Genomic DNA, 15,159 nt, shown 5'->3' on the forward strand with positions numbered 1-15,159 from the left:
AATGAGCCCATAATCTTATGGAAAAAAAATTAAATAGATAATGCAAATCATAAAATAATCCTAAAGGCAGCGAGTCTTCCACATGGCCTAGCTGGGCAAACAGGCAGCAGTTACTTTCAAAGATGGTCATTGGACTCATTACAAAATTAAAAAGAAACAAAGAAATAAAACAAAGAAAGAAGTTTCTTTCTTTCTTGAAAGAATTATTTATTTCCCTTTCTTACATCCATCTCTTCCTCCATTGGATTACAGAAGATTCTCAGAAACCCTGCTGGCCTGCCAGCTCTTCTCTCTAGGAAACCTATGAGTAAATTTCAAGCCAAAAACAGGACCACATGAAGCCTTTCTGCTTCATAAGTCACTGGCTACTATACCATTTATTACCCAGAATTGAGTTCTTCCAAGTTGTCTACAGATGAGTCTTCCAAGTTATGATCTTTTCAGGCATTATAATATTAAATTGCCTGAAATCATTGTACTTTACTCAATGGTTCTATATTTTGTACTCGTAGTGGTAGTAGTATAATGCTTAGTAGCACAAAGGGTTGAACTTTGGAATCTTCTGGTAGTTGGAGTGGGCACTCTGGGCAGTGGTTTGTGTCAGAACAGATGGGTTGTTTATAAAACAACAGAATTCAGAGAGGTTGACCTAAAATTTCTGTCTTTTTTGGGGAAATTATTATTGTTGTCAAAAAAAGATTATCTCTTTTGGTGGTTTTAGGACTGAGATTTTGGGTTAGTTTCACCTTGTTTTTTTTTTTCTTCTTTTCCTGTGGAGTTGTTTTGTTGATAGATTAAGTCGCTTGTTTGGTCAAATTTGGAGTTTTTTCTGAGGTGGGTTTTCGGTAATTTTTAGGTTTTTTTTAATAAGAAAGAAGATGCATTTGATTCTATGCTGAAGGATCTGATTTGGAGTTTTGGGAATTTCTGAATCTGGGCTGAAGTTAGAAGTCAAAAGGGGAGTTGGTGTTGAAACTAACTCAATTGGAAGTGCATTGGACTAAGTTAAGTTGCATTTTGATGTTAGGAGAGGGGTTTAGTAGAGGTTAGTTGTGGCTCTTGAATCAGGTCTACTTCTGCTGGAAATTCAGTTGCTTAGTTTTTTTCTGGCTAGTTTTGTTCAAACATGGCTTGTATGAAACTGGGATCCAAAAGTGATGCTTTTCAGAGGCAAGGCCAGGCATGGTATGGTTTCTTAACCCTGTAACTTAATGTCCTCTTGTTGATCTGTTGTGATGGTTGGTTTGCCATTCAATATAGTCTGGTCTGCAGAGTGCACATGTAATTTTTCATCTCCTCGTGTTCGTCTAATTGCGTCAGAGAGAGGTCTTTTTTCTTTCTTAATTTTTCGAATTCCAAGTTCTACATAAGTTGGATATTGACGGTCAAGTAAAATGTTTGTTTAACTCTTCTGATTTTACTAAAACTCCCAGATTCACTTATGACTGTTTTGGCTGGAATCATGTGTGTCTGAGATTGAATTAGTAACTCTTACAATTTAGAGGGGCAATCCAAGTTAAAAGTTGTTCTAATTCATCGAGGTCTTTCGTTGTGATTGGAAGTCTGTGTTTGTGATCCTGAATGGTTTCAAATCCTGCAAGTTATGTTGCTTTTGGTATTTGGTGTGTATCACTATTGTAAAATCTGATGAAGACAAGCATCGTGTAGAAATTTCTCCGTTTTCTGGGATGAATAGCTAGCTTGTGAAGAAGCATTAAACAACTACCATGAACTCTTGAGTTATGACACTCTGGCTTGTATTTTTGTTCAGTTGTATACATCTGGACTTTCTAAAATTTGTGGAATCCTGTGGTAAGCGAGCTTTTTCAGATAATTAACTAATGCTCGGTATATTGAATCTAAGACCACTATGTGGGTATAAAGTCTATGGGTATCCTCCTTGCTTTCTTGTCCTTTTGAAGTATCTTACAAGATTCCTTGCTTAAGAAAAATGACTAATTTTTAACTTTAACAAATTTGATTGCATATTTTCTGCTGAACGTTGACCTTTTGGTTCTCCTGTGTAGGTTCTGCACAACTGGTCTTCCAAGTGATCTCATCGTTGAAGTTGGGGAGATGTCATTCCATCTACACAAGGTACATTTCAATTAAATAAACAAAAGCTTTATCAAATGGTGCTTTAGTTGTGGTACACAATTATAATTATTTCCTGGAGAAAAAAAAGAGAAGTTTATTTTTGTGCTCATTTATCCTTTTTTTTTGTGCTCATTTACTTTTTGAACTTCAAATTAACTGAAGTTCCCTGGCAATATTGTGGATTACAAGTTTTATTGCTTTTATTTACTGGTTTATTCATCTTAATAGTTATTGACTTGTTTTGCCACGATATAATTTCATTCCATTATTTCAGAAATTCAAACAATTTTGTTATAACTGTAAGGATATATGCGAGGATTAAGGATCATATGTCTTCCAGCATCCACTAAGTATAAATTATGTCCATTGGAGCTCAAAATTGTGTAAATTACAATGCCAAGAAAGGAGAAGTCTTGTGGAGTTTTGATCTGTTTTCAGGACATTTGTCTGCCTTTTTTTAAGTTGTGAGTAAATGAGGAAGTGAGCTACTGCTCTATTTGTGTTTAGTTTCTCTTTTGGCATCTCTATGATAATAGCGTTTAGATCCAAGTCTCTTTATGGTTGAGTGTCAAAAGCACAAAATGGCTTGAGAGAAGGTGTAGCTTATGTAGTCAGCTGGTTAGCTTCAAAGTAACCTATCAAAAGAAGTCTTACTCTGGCTTGTATGTGACACAACAAACAACATGAGAAATCATATGTTGCAAAATACCTAGTTTGTTGAGAAGATCAGTCATTGAACCTAAATATATTAGACATTTCTTTTCGTCCTGGTTTGAACTTGAATAATTAGTGCAGAACTCTTATGTAATCAGTGGTATTACCTTTGGACAAACTTCTTTGATTGTCTTCATCCTTAGTCATAACGGCTGCAATCCTTATTCTACTTTGTAATTCCTAATGTGTGCAGTTTCCATTGCTTTCAAGAAGTGGGGTTATGGAAAGACTGATTGCAGAAGCATCTGATGAAGGAGAAGAAGGTTATTTAATTAAGCTGCCAGACATTCCTGGTGGGGCTAAAACCTTTGAGCTGGTTGCCAAATTTTGCTATGGAGTGAAACTTGAATTGACTGCATCCAATGTTGTATACCTTCGATGTGCCGCTGACCATCTTGAAATGACAGAAGAGTATGGAGAGGGCAATCTTATTTCACAGGCTGAAATATTTCTCAATCAAGTAGTTCTAAAAAGCTGGAAAGACTCTTTGAAAGCACTCCAGACATGTGATGATGTTCTCCCCTATGCAGAAGAACTCCATATCACAAAAAGGTGCATTGAATCACTGGCTGCCAAGGCATCAACTGACCCGAACCTATTTGGTTGGCCGGTCATGGAGCATGGTGGGCCTATGCAAAGTCCTGGTGGAAGTGTCTTGTGGAATGGAATAAGCACTGGTGCAAGGCCAAAACACTCAAGTTCAGATTGGTGGTATGAGGATGCATCAGCTCTTAGTTTACCTCTTTACAAAAGATTGATTTCTGTCATGGAATCTCGAGGCATCAAACAAGATATTCTTTCTGCCTCCCTTAGTTTCTATGCCAAAAAATATCTACCGGGGATAAACCGCCGTCAGAGTGCTGGTGAGTCTAGTAGCCGTCTTACGGGATTGGGGGCAACTCTTACTGAAGAGGACCAGAAGCTTTTACTCGAAGAGGTTGATCGCTTACTTCCTATGCAAAAAGGCCTAGTCTCCACTAAATTCCTCTTTGGGCTACTTCGAACAGCCAAGATTCTTCATGCAAGTCTGTCTTGCATATCAACCTTGGAAAAGAGAATAGGGATGCAGCTTGATCAGGCCACTCTTGAAGATCTATTGATGCCTAGCTTTACTCATTCTATGGAGACTTTGTATGATGTTGATTGTGTGCAGCGGATCCTCGAGCATTTCTTGGCAATGGATCAGGTAACCGGAGGTGCATCACCTTGTTCAGTGGATGATGGCCAACTGATGGGGTCACCTTCTCTGACACCAATCACTATGGTAGCGAAGCTAATTGATGGGTACCTTGCAGAAGTCGCCCCAGATGTTAACTTGAAACTACCCAAGTTTCAATCTCTTGCAGCTTCTGTTCCTGAGTATGCTAGGCCGCTGGATGATGGCCTTTATCGTGCAATTGACATTTACCTAAAGGTGAATTTACCTCGCTAGATCCTCCAAGCTTGCAGGCTTTTAGTTTTAGGGTTCAGTGTCATTCCACTAGAATGCTATTAATGTTCCATGTGCTGTGCTGTGTTATTCCTACATTGCACCCTCAGATTTAGTAATTGAATCCAGGACTGAGGCCCAAAATATTTTCTCTTAGTCTTACAGTGACCTTTTATATATTTGCAGTGGGGGATATATGGCAGGGCTATGTGATGGGTTAGGTCTATCTTGTACTGATAGAGTTTCTGAGAAATATGACCTTATATAACAGGCAAACAACAGGGAGAAACCCATAAAAATAAGGTAAACAACTGAGTAGATTCAAGTCACTAGATTGATTAGATGCATATAATATGAAGGTAAGAAGCCTGTTGTTCTTTCCTTGTTGAAGCATGTGATCCACTGGAACCTGAAAGTAACCCCTAGTCTAGGGACCAGAAAAGAAAGAATGCAATTCTTCTACCACACTTTCTTAAGCGAGTTAGTAACCTCTTTAATGTTTTTGTATTTGTAGTCCCACCCATGGTTGGCGGAGGCTGACAGAGAACAACTCTGTAGGCTGATGGACTGCCAGAAGCTCTCCTTGGAAGCTTGCACACATGCTGCACAGAATGAGAGACTCCCTTTAAGAATTATAGTTCAGGTTCTTTTCTTTGAGCAGCTCCAACTAAGGACCTCCATTGCTGGCTGCTTCCTGGTCTCAGACAACCTCGATGGTGGTTCGAGACAACTAAGAAGTGGTTTGGTGGGACCAAATGAAGGAGGCTGGGCAACAGCGGTGAGGGAAAACCAGGTGTTAAAAGTAGGAATGGATAACATGAGAATGCGGGTTTCTGAGCTTGAGAAAGAATGCTCAAACATGAGGCAGGAAATCGAGAAATTAGGACGAGGAAAGGGATCTAGCACATGGGGTAGTGTGTCTAAGAAATTTGGATTCAGATTGAAGTCTCAAATGTGTAGTGCTCAGGAGGGATCCATCAGTAACCAGAACAGCAGCACTGGGAAGGCTGAGAAGGTCAAAGACAAGAACGGAAAGCAGAAGAAAAATTTGTCTCTGGATGATTAGCATTTTTTTCTTTTGGTTCTTTCACTTTTAGTTTGCTTTCCAGGTTCTTTCTTTTACCTCAGGATCAAAATTCCGCCTCATATTCTGTGTCTAATTTGGTTAGGTTGTTCATTGATTTATCCTGACCCTCACCTTTTGTAAAAGAAACTTTCTTATAAAGTGTAATTTTCTGTATCTTGTGACAATTACTGCATTCTCTACACCCCAAGCCCGCCTGCTGACTGGGCAAATGTTAAAATACTGTCAGTAAACTATTCAGGAGTTCTTAGTAATTTGGTCAGTAAACATTTTTATTTAGCCAAAATGGTCATTCAACTAATTAGAACATGCATTTTGTGACTGAAAACTATTTAACTAGAAGTGAAAGTTTTTATTAGTTGAGTGATCAAAAATATATTTATTTTATTAATTATATGATTCTTTTGCTGAAAATAGTTTAGTGATTTTTTGGCTATTTGCTCTAAAAAGACTTGACGGTATACGAATGATCCTCAGTAGCTTACTTTTAGACGGGACGTAGTAACTGTAAAACTTTGTAAGAGTTATCACAAGGTTTACAATTTGGCAAGTTAACTTGATAGATTATTATAGTCATTTTACTTAAGTTAAAATTTAATTGATCCAAGCATGATTGCAGTAGACACTAATTATGTTCTTTGGATCCAGATTCTTTGCGGTTATAGTAGTGATTGCAGAAGACAATTCATGATGATTGGATGGAGTGACTTAAAATTAGATGGTTGTGATTAAATTTGTAGGTACAGATTTGATGAAGAGACAAGTTGTGTTTTTGCATAGCGAAATTTATACAAATAGTAGTTTACATATTAGATTTGTACTTTTTACGTCTCTCACATATGGAATGATGATATTTCATCCATTACATATTAGTTTTGTACCTTTTATGTTTTTCTCACCCGAAATGATAATTTTTCATCCCTCACAAATGAAAAATGCATATTTCTAGCCCTTTAACTCATTTCTACTCATATTCTTGCCAAGAAAAAAAATCATGTGCAACACATGGCTCACAAACTTTACAGGTAAAATTGGAAGATCGTAGGAAAAAATAAAAATACATCCCTCACATTTCTTTTCTCTATGTCCTATTTTTCTAATTAAGAATATGGCAGTAGCCAAGGCTACCTCCTACCATCATGGCGGTGCTGCCATTCGTTACCACTACTTTTTAGTTACAAAATTTCATAAAAATTCAACTTCCTAATGAAATTTTGTAAAATTTTAATATTAGTTTTTGTGAAAAAAGGGAACCAAAATGGGTGAAAAAAAGTATTGATGGGTAGAATCTGCTACAAGTAATAGCCAAAATAATAAAAAAAAAGAAACAAAGCCAATGTCTTTTCATTAACTGTATGATTAAAAAAAACACAAAACGAATGTCAAAATCAGATTCTATCCGCTAGTGTTTTCCTTTTTTTTCTTTTTTTTTCCTGCATTTGTTCATTTTTGGCAAAGACTAATATGGAAATCAGATTCTATATGAAAAACTAAGTGGGGAGTTGAATTTTAGTAAAATGTTGTGATTGAAAGTGGCAATGGCCGACGACAGTCGAAGGCAACCATGAGTGCTACCACATTCTTGGTTAGGAAAATAGGACAACGAAGAAAGAAATGTGAAAGACGTTTTTTCTTTTTCTTTGCGATGTTCTAATTTTAGCCCTAAAGTTTGTGAGGCAAGATGTGTGCATTATTTTTTTTCAGTAAGAAATGAGAGGAGGGACTAAAAATATACATTTTTTATTTGTAAGAGACGAAAAATCATTATTTTATATGTGATGGACATAAATGATACAAAAACCAATATACAAGTATAAAAAATCATCATTTCATATATAAGGGATATAAAAGATAATGTGAGGGACTATTTCTGTGATTTTCCTTTTTGCGTATTGTTACCTTAGTATATACATTGGTGAATTTAATGGCTACATTGATTATATTACTGCTTTCGATCCATGTTCTTTAGAATGTACTCGAATTTCTTAGCTACTACTTTCTATGTTTAGGCATCTTTTTGACCAGCAAATCAAGATGAGATTGTCAATTTTCTAGTTAGGAAAAATTACACAAATTGTGATTCACATATTATTGATGTGAAATTTTAATCCCTTAGAATTGAAATGAGGGATTTTAATTCCTAACAAATAAAAAAGGGATAATTGCAGAAACATCCCCTGAGGTTTCTGACACTTGCACTGACCTCCCCTATGGTTTGAAAAATTGCACTAACCTCCCCTGAACTTACTAATCCTTTGCAAATTCAGTCCAAATGATTAAACTATTGTTTTAGAGAGTGAAATTAGAATTTTGTACCAGATTTGCCCTTTGTGTTACACGTCCAATGAATGACAAAGTACTATAAATCAATTAATAATTAATAAACTTTAAGGGGTGTAATTTATGGGCAAATACGCATTACCTATTTAAAGTACCGACTCTTTATGGGTATTTTACTTTCAAACATTTAATTTATGATAAATATATCAATGTTTGTAAGTAAAATTCAAAAAGTGTTACAGTAATATTCTTACAAAAAGAAAATTGGTAGGTTATCTATTTAATATAAATTAAATATTTAAAAAAAAAGAAGAAATGACCCATAAAGTATTAATTCTTTATGGCTTTCATCCATTAGATGAGTAAAGTATTGGCTCTTTATGGGCATTTTATTCTGAATCATTTAATTTATGTTAAATACATAAATGTTTGTAACTAAAATTGAAAAGGTGTTACATTAATATTTTTACGGAAAGGAAACTGGTAGATTTTGTATTTAACAAAAATTAAATATTTGAGAGTAAATACAAATCTTTGTACTCTCAAATATTTAATTTTTTTAAAATACAAAACCTACCAGTTTCCCTTCCGTAAAAATATTAATGTAACACTTTTTCAATTTTAATTGCAAACATTTATGTATTTAACATAAATTAAATGATTCAGAATAAAATGCCCATAAAGAGTCAATACTTTACTCATTTAATGGATGAAATCCATAAAGAATTAATACTTTATGGGCATTTCTTTTTTTTTTTAAAATATTTAATTTATATTAAATAGATAACCTACCGATTTCCTTTTTGTAAGAATATTACTGTAACACTTTTTGAATTTTACTTACAAACATTGATATATTTATCATAAATTAAATGTTTGAGAGTAAAATATTCATAAAAAGCCGGTACTTTAAATGGGTAATGCGTATTTGCCCATAAACTACACGCCTTAAAGTTTATTAATTGTTAATTGATTTGTAGTACTTAGTCATTCATTGGACATGTAGCACAAAGGCCAAATCTGGTACAAAATTTTAATTTCACTCCTTAAAACAATATTTTAATTGTTTGGACTGAATTTGCAAAGGATTAGTAAGTTCAGGGGAGGTCAGTGCAATTTTTCAAACCACATGGGAAGTTAGTGCAAGTGTTAGAAATCTCAGGGGAGGTTTCTGCAATTATCCCAATAAAAAATGCTCACTTTTGATCCTTCATCACCTTTATGATGAAATTCTGGTCGGAATAGTTCACGGATCCATTATGTGATTAATTGTTGAAGGGCAAATTTGGCAACTCATTTAGTTTTGACCAATTTCTCTCTTAATCTATCATTTCTCACAATTATTCTCCTAGTGCCACACTAACTAAAATAATGCATTTTCAATAAAACTTTATTTCTCTATTTTTATTTCTTTTTCCTTTCTTTCTTTTCCTTTTCTTATTTTTTCTTTTTTTCTTCCTTTTTCTATCATCTTCTTCCTTTTATTTTCTTGGAAGGTTAACAAAAGTTGCGATGGTGGATTCCGCCTGTAACGACCCCACCGCTCTCTAGGGCGTATCCCAGGATTTAGCGGACCGTCTGTCCAACTCTCGCCAGGACTCGCTCACTTACTTTAATAAAAATAAGTTACAACCTCAAGAGTAAATGAAACCATAGTTCCCAAGCTTGGAACGTATATTTACATTCATTTCTATTTCAAACATTCATACACCTCCCAAATATAACAAAAGATTAAAATTCTAGATAAATTCAACCCTAATCGAACACTAGCGTGAGTACAATTGCAAAAATTCAAAAACTAGACTATGCTAGCCTGCACCAACCTCACGCCCTCGCTCGTACCCCCTATAAGGAAAACAAAAACTAATAGGGTGAGTCAAAACTCAATGAGATTCCAAAACAATATGCAGACCCAAGTAGCAAGTTAACCACTATTTAAAATTGAAAACATCAAAGTAGCGAGCATAAGAGTTTGTAACATGAGCAATAACACTTCACATAGCAGTCATTAAGTAAATAACATTTACAAGTAAAAGGATACAGTCGCCTTTGCGAGTTAACTCCGTCATAGCTTTATCAAGTAGTAGTTGACACTCCGTCAACTTTTAAGTACAGTAACCAGTTCAGTAGTGCCCCACTTAACTCCACTCTCCGTCCACCATTCAATCCACCTACCGGGTCCAAATTCCAAGATAAATACTGGTGATAATACTCGAGCATACCGATTAGTCGAGGAGATAACACTTCACTCGACAAACAAGAGACCTAGGGTTCATTATCTAATCGACCTGGCCTTTACCGGTTTGACTCGATTAACTAGCCACAGGGTTTCTGGAATTCCAAACAGTATTCAAATCATATACGTGTATATCAAGTCAATTGCAACCAATAAACAATAATATGTCATATTAGGGCAAGTGCGATAAAGTACACCCTTGCCCATGCAAACAAGGCAAATATTTCATTCAAATATCAAGTTCGATCATATACTTGGAAACACTTACCAAAGACTTATGACTTTTCAAAACCACGTTCAGGTGCAACTCCCTGATTGGAGTCCAAATCTGCGATAAAATATCATTTAAGAGTTTGAAAGTAATTAGGGTTCGAAATATAGGAGTTTCGCTTAAAGAATATCAAGTAAATGAAACTTGTTTAAATAGTATTCATTTTACTTATCAAACTCTAAAAAATTCATGCTCGCTCTTTTGATTTTGATAAAGAAGCGTTTAACACTTATAAGTTCGTAACTTGGTATAAAAGACGAGAAAATCGTATTTAAAGTGGTCGCTACTTTTGCCTTATAAAGTGTACGAGTTTTGGCAAAATTTCAGTTTATATACTTCTACTAAAGAAAACTTGAATACTCTAAACAACCGAAGTCCAATTCGTCCACGAATCACTGCTCAAGTTCCAACTTCGCTCCGCTTATCCTACGGAAGAAAATTTGGGTAGCATATCCTTTGTATTTATCAATTTTCTAGGGGTTAAAAACAAAAAAGCCCCCTGTGATAAACCTAATACACAGAAAAGTCCCCCATGGTTTCAAAATATACAACACGACCCCTCATGCTTTGAACTAAATTGTAAAGGTGACGGAATCCGTTAAACTTAACGGAAATGACATATTGGAACCTAAAAAAAATTTTTTATACCTAATTTTTATCAAATATACCTATTCTACCCCTTAACTCTCAATTCTCTCTACTTAGAAAATAAAATAAATGATTTTTTGAGCTGTTTTTTTGTTGAATTATATCAGGGTATTTTGGTCATTTTGACCATTTCCGTTAAGTTTAACGGATTCCGTCACCTTTACAATTTAGTTCAAAGCATGAGGGGTCGTGTTGTATATTTTGAAACCATGTGGGGCTTTTCTGTGTATTAGGTTTATCACAGGGGGCTTTTTTGTTTTTTACCCATTTTCTAGCCATTTAAGGCTTCATTTTTTTTTCCCTCAAATCAACCCAATTCAAACACCACAAGTAGGCATATCAAGATAGCTCGTCATCTAGGCTAAAAACCATCAAATTTAACAAATACTCATCCACTATCAAAGTTGGAATTTTCTCACCAAAGCTGAAATTTCATCTTTTAAAGTTAAAAAGTCACAATCATGCTACTAATCACCTCACAAATTCATATCCAAGTTCAATACCAACATTTTATAGTTAATCAACATAATCAAGGCTGAAAATTACCAAACCCTAGCTGAAATTTCACTAATCAACACCAAAACTAGAAGATCATCCATAATATTCCAAGATTCAAGCCATCTTCATCATATTTAGCTAGAATAAGAAAGAGAAAGGAAGTTGATAAGCTTATACCTTCCAATACTTTTTGAAAAGTGAAGAACCAAGCAAATTTTCCAAAGAAATTCACCACACCAAGCTTCGTAACACCCTTGATGTAAGTTTAATCGGTTTAGATTTTTGTGATTCAACTCAAACAAGGCAAATCAAGGTTGTAGTTGGAGGTTTCTTCTCTTTTTTTCTCTCCCAAGGATCGGCCAACTCAAGAAGAAAATGAAGAGAATTTAGCAAAAAGGAAAGATAAGAAGGAAGAATTTGGCTTGGTCAAACATTTCCTTGATTGCCAACGCTTGGCAACTCAAGGTTCTTTCTTTTTTTTTTTCTTTTCTCACCTTTCTTTAGTCAAAATTTTCGGCTGGTTTAGGGCTTAATTTAGGACTGATTAGATGAAATAAAACCAAGAAGATTAGGGTAAGAAAGTAATGGTCAAGTGGTGTACTCAATCGGTAACAAACGGTGCACGTCGGTTCAAGTCTATTTTCCTTAACTCTCTCGTACTTGTGTTTTAACTTATGATTCACTAACTTATTAATAGCACTTCTAATCACACACTTCCTCTTACCTAATACTCACTCTTATCCACCAAATTTGGTACACACATCTCACCAACTAATCACACTACCAAAATGCGCAAAACCCTAATTTACCCTAACTCTCAAAGTAAAAGTAAAACTCTCGATTCTATCATTTATTACAACTATTGAGGGAGTAATTTAGTAGTAAAGAAATTATAAATTAACTTATTCAAAATAAAAGAGAATTTTAAGAAAATATGAAGAATTTTGCAAGTCCTCACACCGCCGACGGCTATGGTAATACTGCCGTAGACAAAAATGGTCAAAATGGCCAAAATGTGGTTTCTTTTTACTTTTTTCCATCAAAACATTACAAAAATTGAATTTTTAGCAAAATGACCCATATGAAATATACAACTTCAGTAAAACCCCAAAATTAGCCATATAACCTCAAGAATCAACAAAATTACAACAAATGTTTGAAACTTTAGAAAACCCATTTTCATGGTTTTTAAAAAATAGAGGGAGAAAACAAAATAGACCTATTTACAAGACCCATAACATAGGGGAAAGAAGAGGAGAAAGGAAGGAGAGGTGGAAGAGGTGGCAAGTGAGGAGTGAGAGGTCAGATGGCAATGGTGGAAATGGGAATGGTATGGGTGGATGACGGTGAAAGAGGAAAACAAGTGATCTGGATTTGAGTTTGTAAAATTAGGATTTGGGCAAAGAATAATTAGGAAAAATGGTAGATCAAATGAGAAATATTAAATGAGTCACCAAATTTGTCTTTCGAAAATTGATCATATGATTGGTTCGTGACATATTTTGGCAAAAATTTGGGAGGAAAGGTAACGAGGGATCAAAAGAGAGGGTTTTTTTTCAATTTATTAAAAGCTAAACTCGCTCATTTTGATTTTAAGGGACTAAAATTTCATATCAATAATATGTAAGAAACAATTGGTGCAATTTTCTCTTCTAATTATCTTGTTTGCTTGCTCGAGGCACATTGGGGAACATTTGAACTTTGTACGTAAAATAACGGAGATCAAAATGAATAATTGTTTGACAATTGGCGCTAATCATAACTTCAAGAAAGACAAAAGGGGAAAAAAAAAACGAAAATAGCTACTACCAGATTTTTGTTATTAAAAAAAGGGAAAATCGTTCAAAACATTCCTTATATTTTGCAAAATAACTTTTTCCGTCCCTTACTTTTAAAAGTGTAATTTTACGTTCTTTATAAATTCACATTGATCAAATTTGGTTCCTACCTAGGTTTCCGACTAGTTTTTAGTCTGAATCCACCACGTACCTTGCACGTGATTATTTTTAAGGGGCAAAATTGTCAAATCAAAATTTACATAATCTAAACTAGAATCCCTCACATTTCACAAAATAAATTTTTTCTTTCCTCACATTTCACAAAATGAATTTTTTCATCCCTCATATTTCATAAAATGAATTTTTTTATCCCTCATTGACCATGTATATGAATAAAATTTTTTTATCCACGTATATATCTATTTGATTTCACATGAATAATACGAATAGCATGTAATATCTCTCTATTTGATTTTACCTAAACAGGTTAATTGTTATTGTACACATACTATTCAATAGATATATTTATTTGATTTCACCATGTGAATTTGTTCAATATTTGTAATCTTTTCTCTTTTAGTAATAATTCATTTATTGAGTTGTATAATAAGGTCATCTAATTAATGCATCCTAACTTGAATTCTATAGTCATACTAACTTGAATTGTAGTTTAAATTTGAAATTTCTACTTGCGACTTTTAAGACCAACAATTGAATTACTTGTCTTGTGATTGTTTTAAAATTTGAAAGTGCTAATTACTTATTTCTTTTTGTCATACTTTTTCTTTGATTTTTTTATTCAAATTTAATTCGATATAAACATTCGACAATGTCCAAATTATTTGATTTTGTCTAAATAGGCTAATTATAATTGTACACATGTTATTTGTATTGTTCAAGTAAAATTAAATAGATATATATATGAATTTTTTTTAAAAAAACTATTCATACATATGATCAATGAGGGACGAAAAAATTTATTTTGTAAAATGTGAGGGATGAAAAAATCCATTTTGTGAAATGTGAGAGACAAAAAAATTTATTTTATGAAATATGAGGAACTATGGATCGAATTGTGTAAAATTAATTTGATAATTTTGCCCTTAAAAAAAAATCACATACAAGGCACGTGATGGATTTCGACTAAAAACTAGTCAAAAACCTAGGTAAGGACCAAATTTGACCAATATGAATTTATAAGGGACGTAAAATTAAACTTTTAAAAGTGAGTCACGAAAAAAGTCATTTTACAAAATGTGAGGGATGTTTTGAACGATTTTCCCTTTAAAACAATTAGAAAAAGATAGTTGAGTCCGCTACTATGTTTGTGAACAAAGTGCCCAAAAAAGAAAACAAAATGTTCCTGAACAAATTTCTTTATTGGACAAAATTGAAAATTTTGGAATGAACAGTACACGTACCAGTAGGGTCCCTTTAAAATATCATAAAAGGAAATCATTTTGGACAAATTTGAAAACTTTGGAATGAACAGTACACGTCTCTTTCTCTCTCCCCATCTTTTTATATTTTTTTAATATTAATAAGATTGCCAAGAACAAAGAGATTAATATTTTGACTTTTTTTTCCTTGATACAAAAAAGGAGAAGAGCGACTCTAAATTTTTTTATACAAAGAGGAGGGTAATTTCTTCTAAATTTTTTTAACTTGCTAAATTGGTTTAATGGTGGGATAAATTATCCAAAAAATAACTTTAGAGGATAAATTGATAATGAGATTATAGTTTATAGGGGTAAAGTGATAATAATTTTAAGGGATAAACATGTCTTTTTATTTTAATTAATAAATTCCGTTAAGTTTGATCGTTAGTTTTGGAGGTAAAGTGACTAAAATATAACATTAAGGGGGATATTGGTAATAACACTGAACGTTAAGGCGGTAAAGTGATAATAACCTATCAATTTTAGCCTTGTTATTTTTGTCCCAACCAATTAGGGAGAAGAGAATGTGGAGGAGGGCTTTGGTGACAGGAAAAAAAACATAGAAATAATTAAATTTTGAAAAAAAAAAGGTAATTACAACCCGTAATAAAATTAAGGGGAAAATGAAAAAAAAAATCTGTGACAGCTTGATAATGTGCCAAACAAAAAAAAAAACCAAAAATAC

At 33.8% G+C, this 15,159-nt stretch overlaps 1 protein-coding gene across 1 annotated transcript; it reads left to right on the forward strand.

The window, feature by feature from the left end:
* Window positions 1–205: 205 nt before the first annotated feature.
* On the forward strand, window positions 206–5,491 carry LOC113710342 (BTB/POZ domain-containing protein At1g30440). The gene is made up of 4 exons (XM_027233296.2): window positions 206–1,185; window positions 2,028–2,097; window positions 3,005–4,225; window positions 4,755–5,491. The coding sequence occupies exons 1-4, from the start codon at window positions 1,127–1,129 to the stop codon at window positions 5,304–5,306; spliced, it is 1,902 nt and encodes a 633-aa protein (XP_027089097.1). The 5' UTR covers window positions 206–1,126; the 3' UTR covers window positions 5,307–5,491.
* Window positions 5,492–15,159: the final 9,668 nt, after the last annotated feature.

This window comes from Coffea arabica, chromosome 9e, assembly GCF_036785885.1.
Source record: "Coffea arabica cultivar ET-39 chromosome 9e, Coffea Arabica ET-39 HiFi, whole genome shotgun sequence".
Classification (NCBI taxonomy): domain Eukaryota; kingdom Viridiplantae; phylum Streptophyta; class Magnoliopsida; order Gentianales; family Rubiaceae; genus Coffea; species Coffea arabica.

Bases quoted from the DNA above. Each gene is read 5' to 3' on its own strand.
- LOC113710342 (XM_027233296.2), top strand. From the start codon at position 1,127: ATGGCTTGTATGAAACTGGGATCCAAAAGTGATGCTTTTCAGAGGCAA. The intron at 1,186-2,027 runs GTATGGTTTCTT...TCTCCTGTGTAG, and splicing joins CAGAGGCAAGGCCAGGCATG to GTTCTGCACAACTGGTCTTC. The intron at 2,098-3,004 runs GTACATTTCAAT...TAATGTGTGCAG, and splicing joins TGTCATTCCATCTACACAAG to TTTCCATTGCTTTCAAGAAG.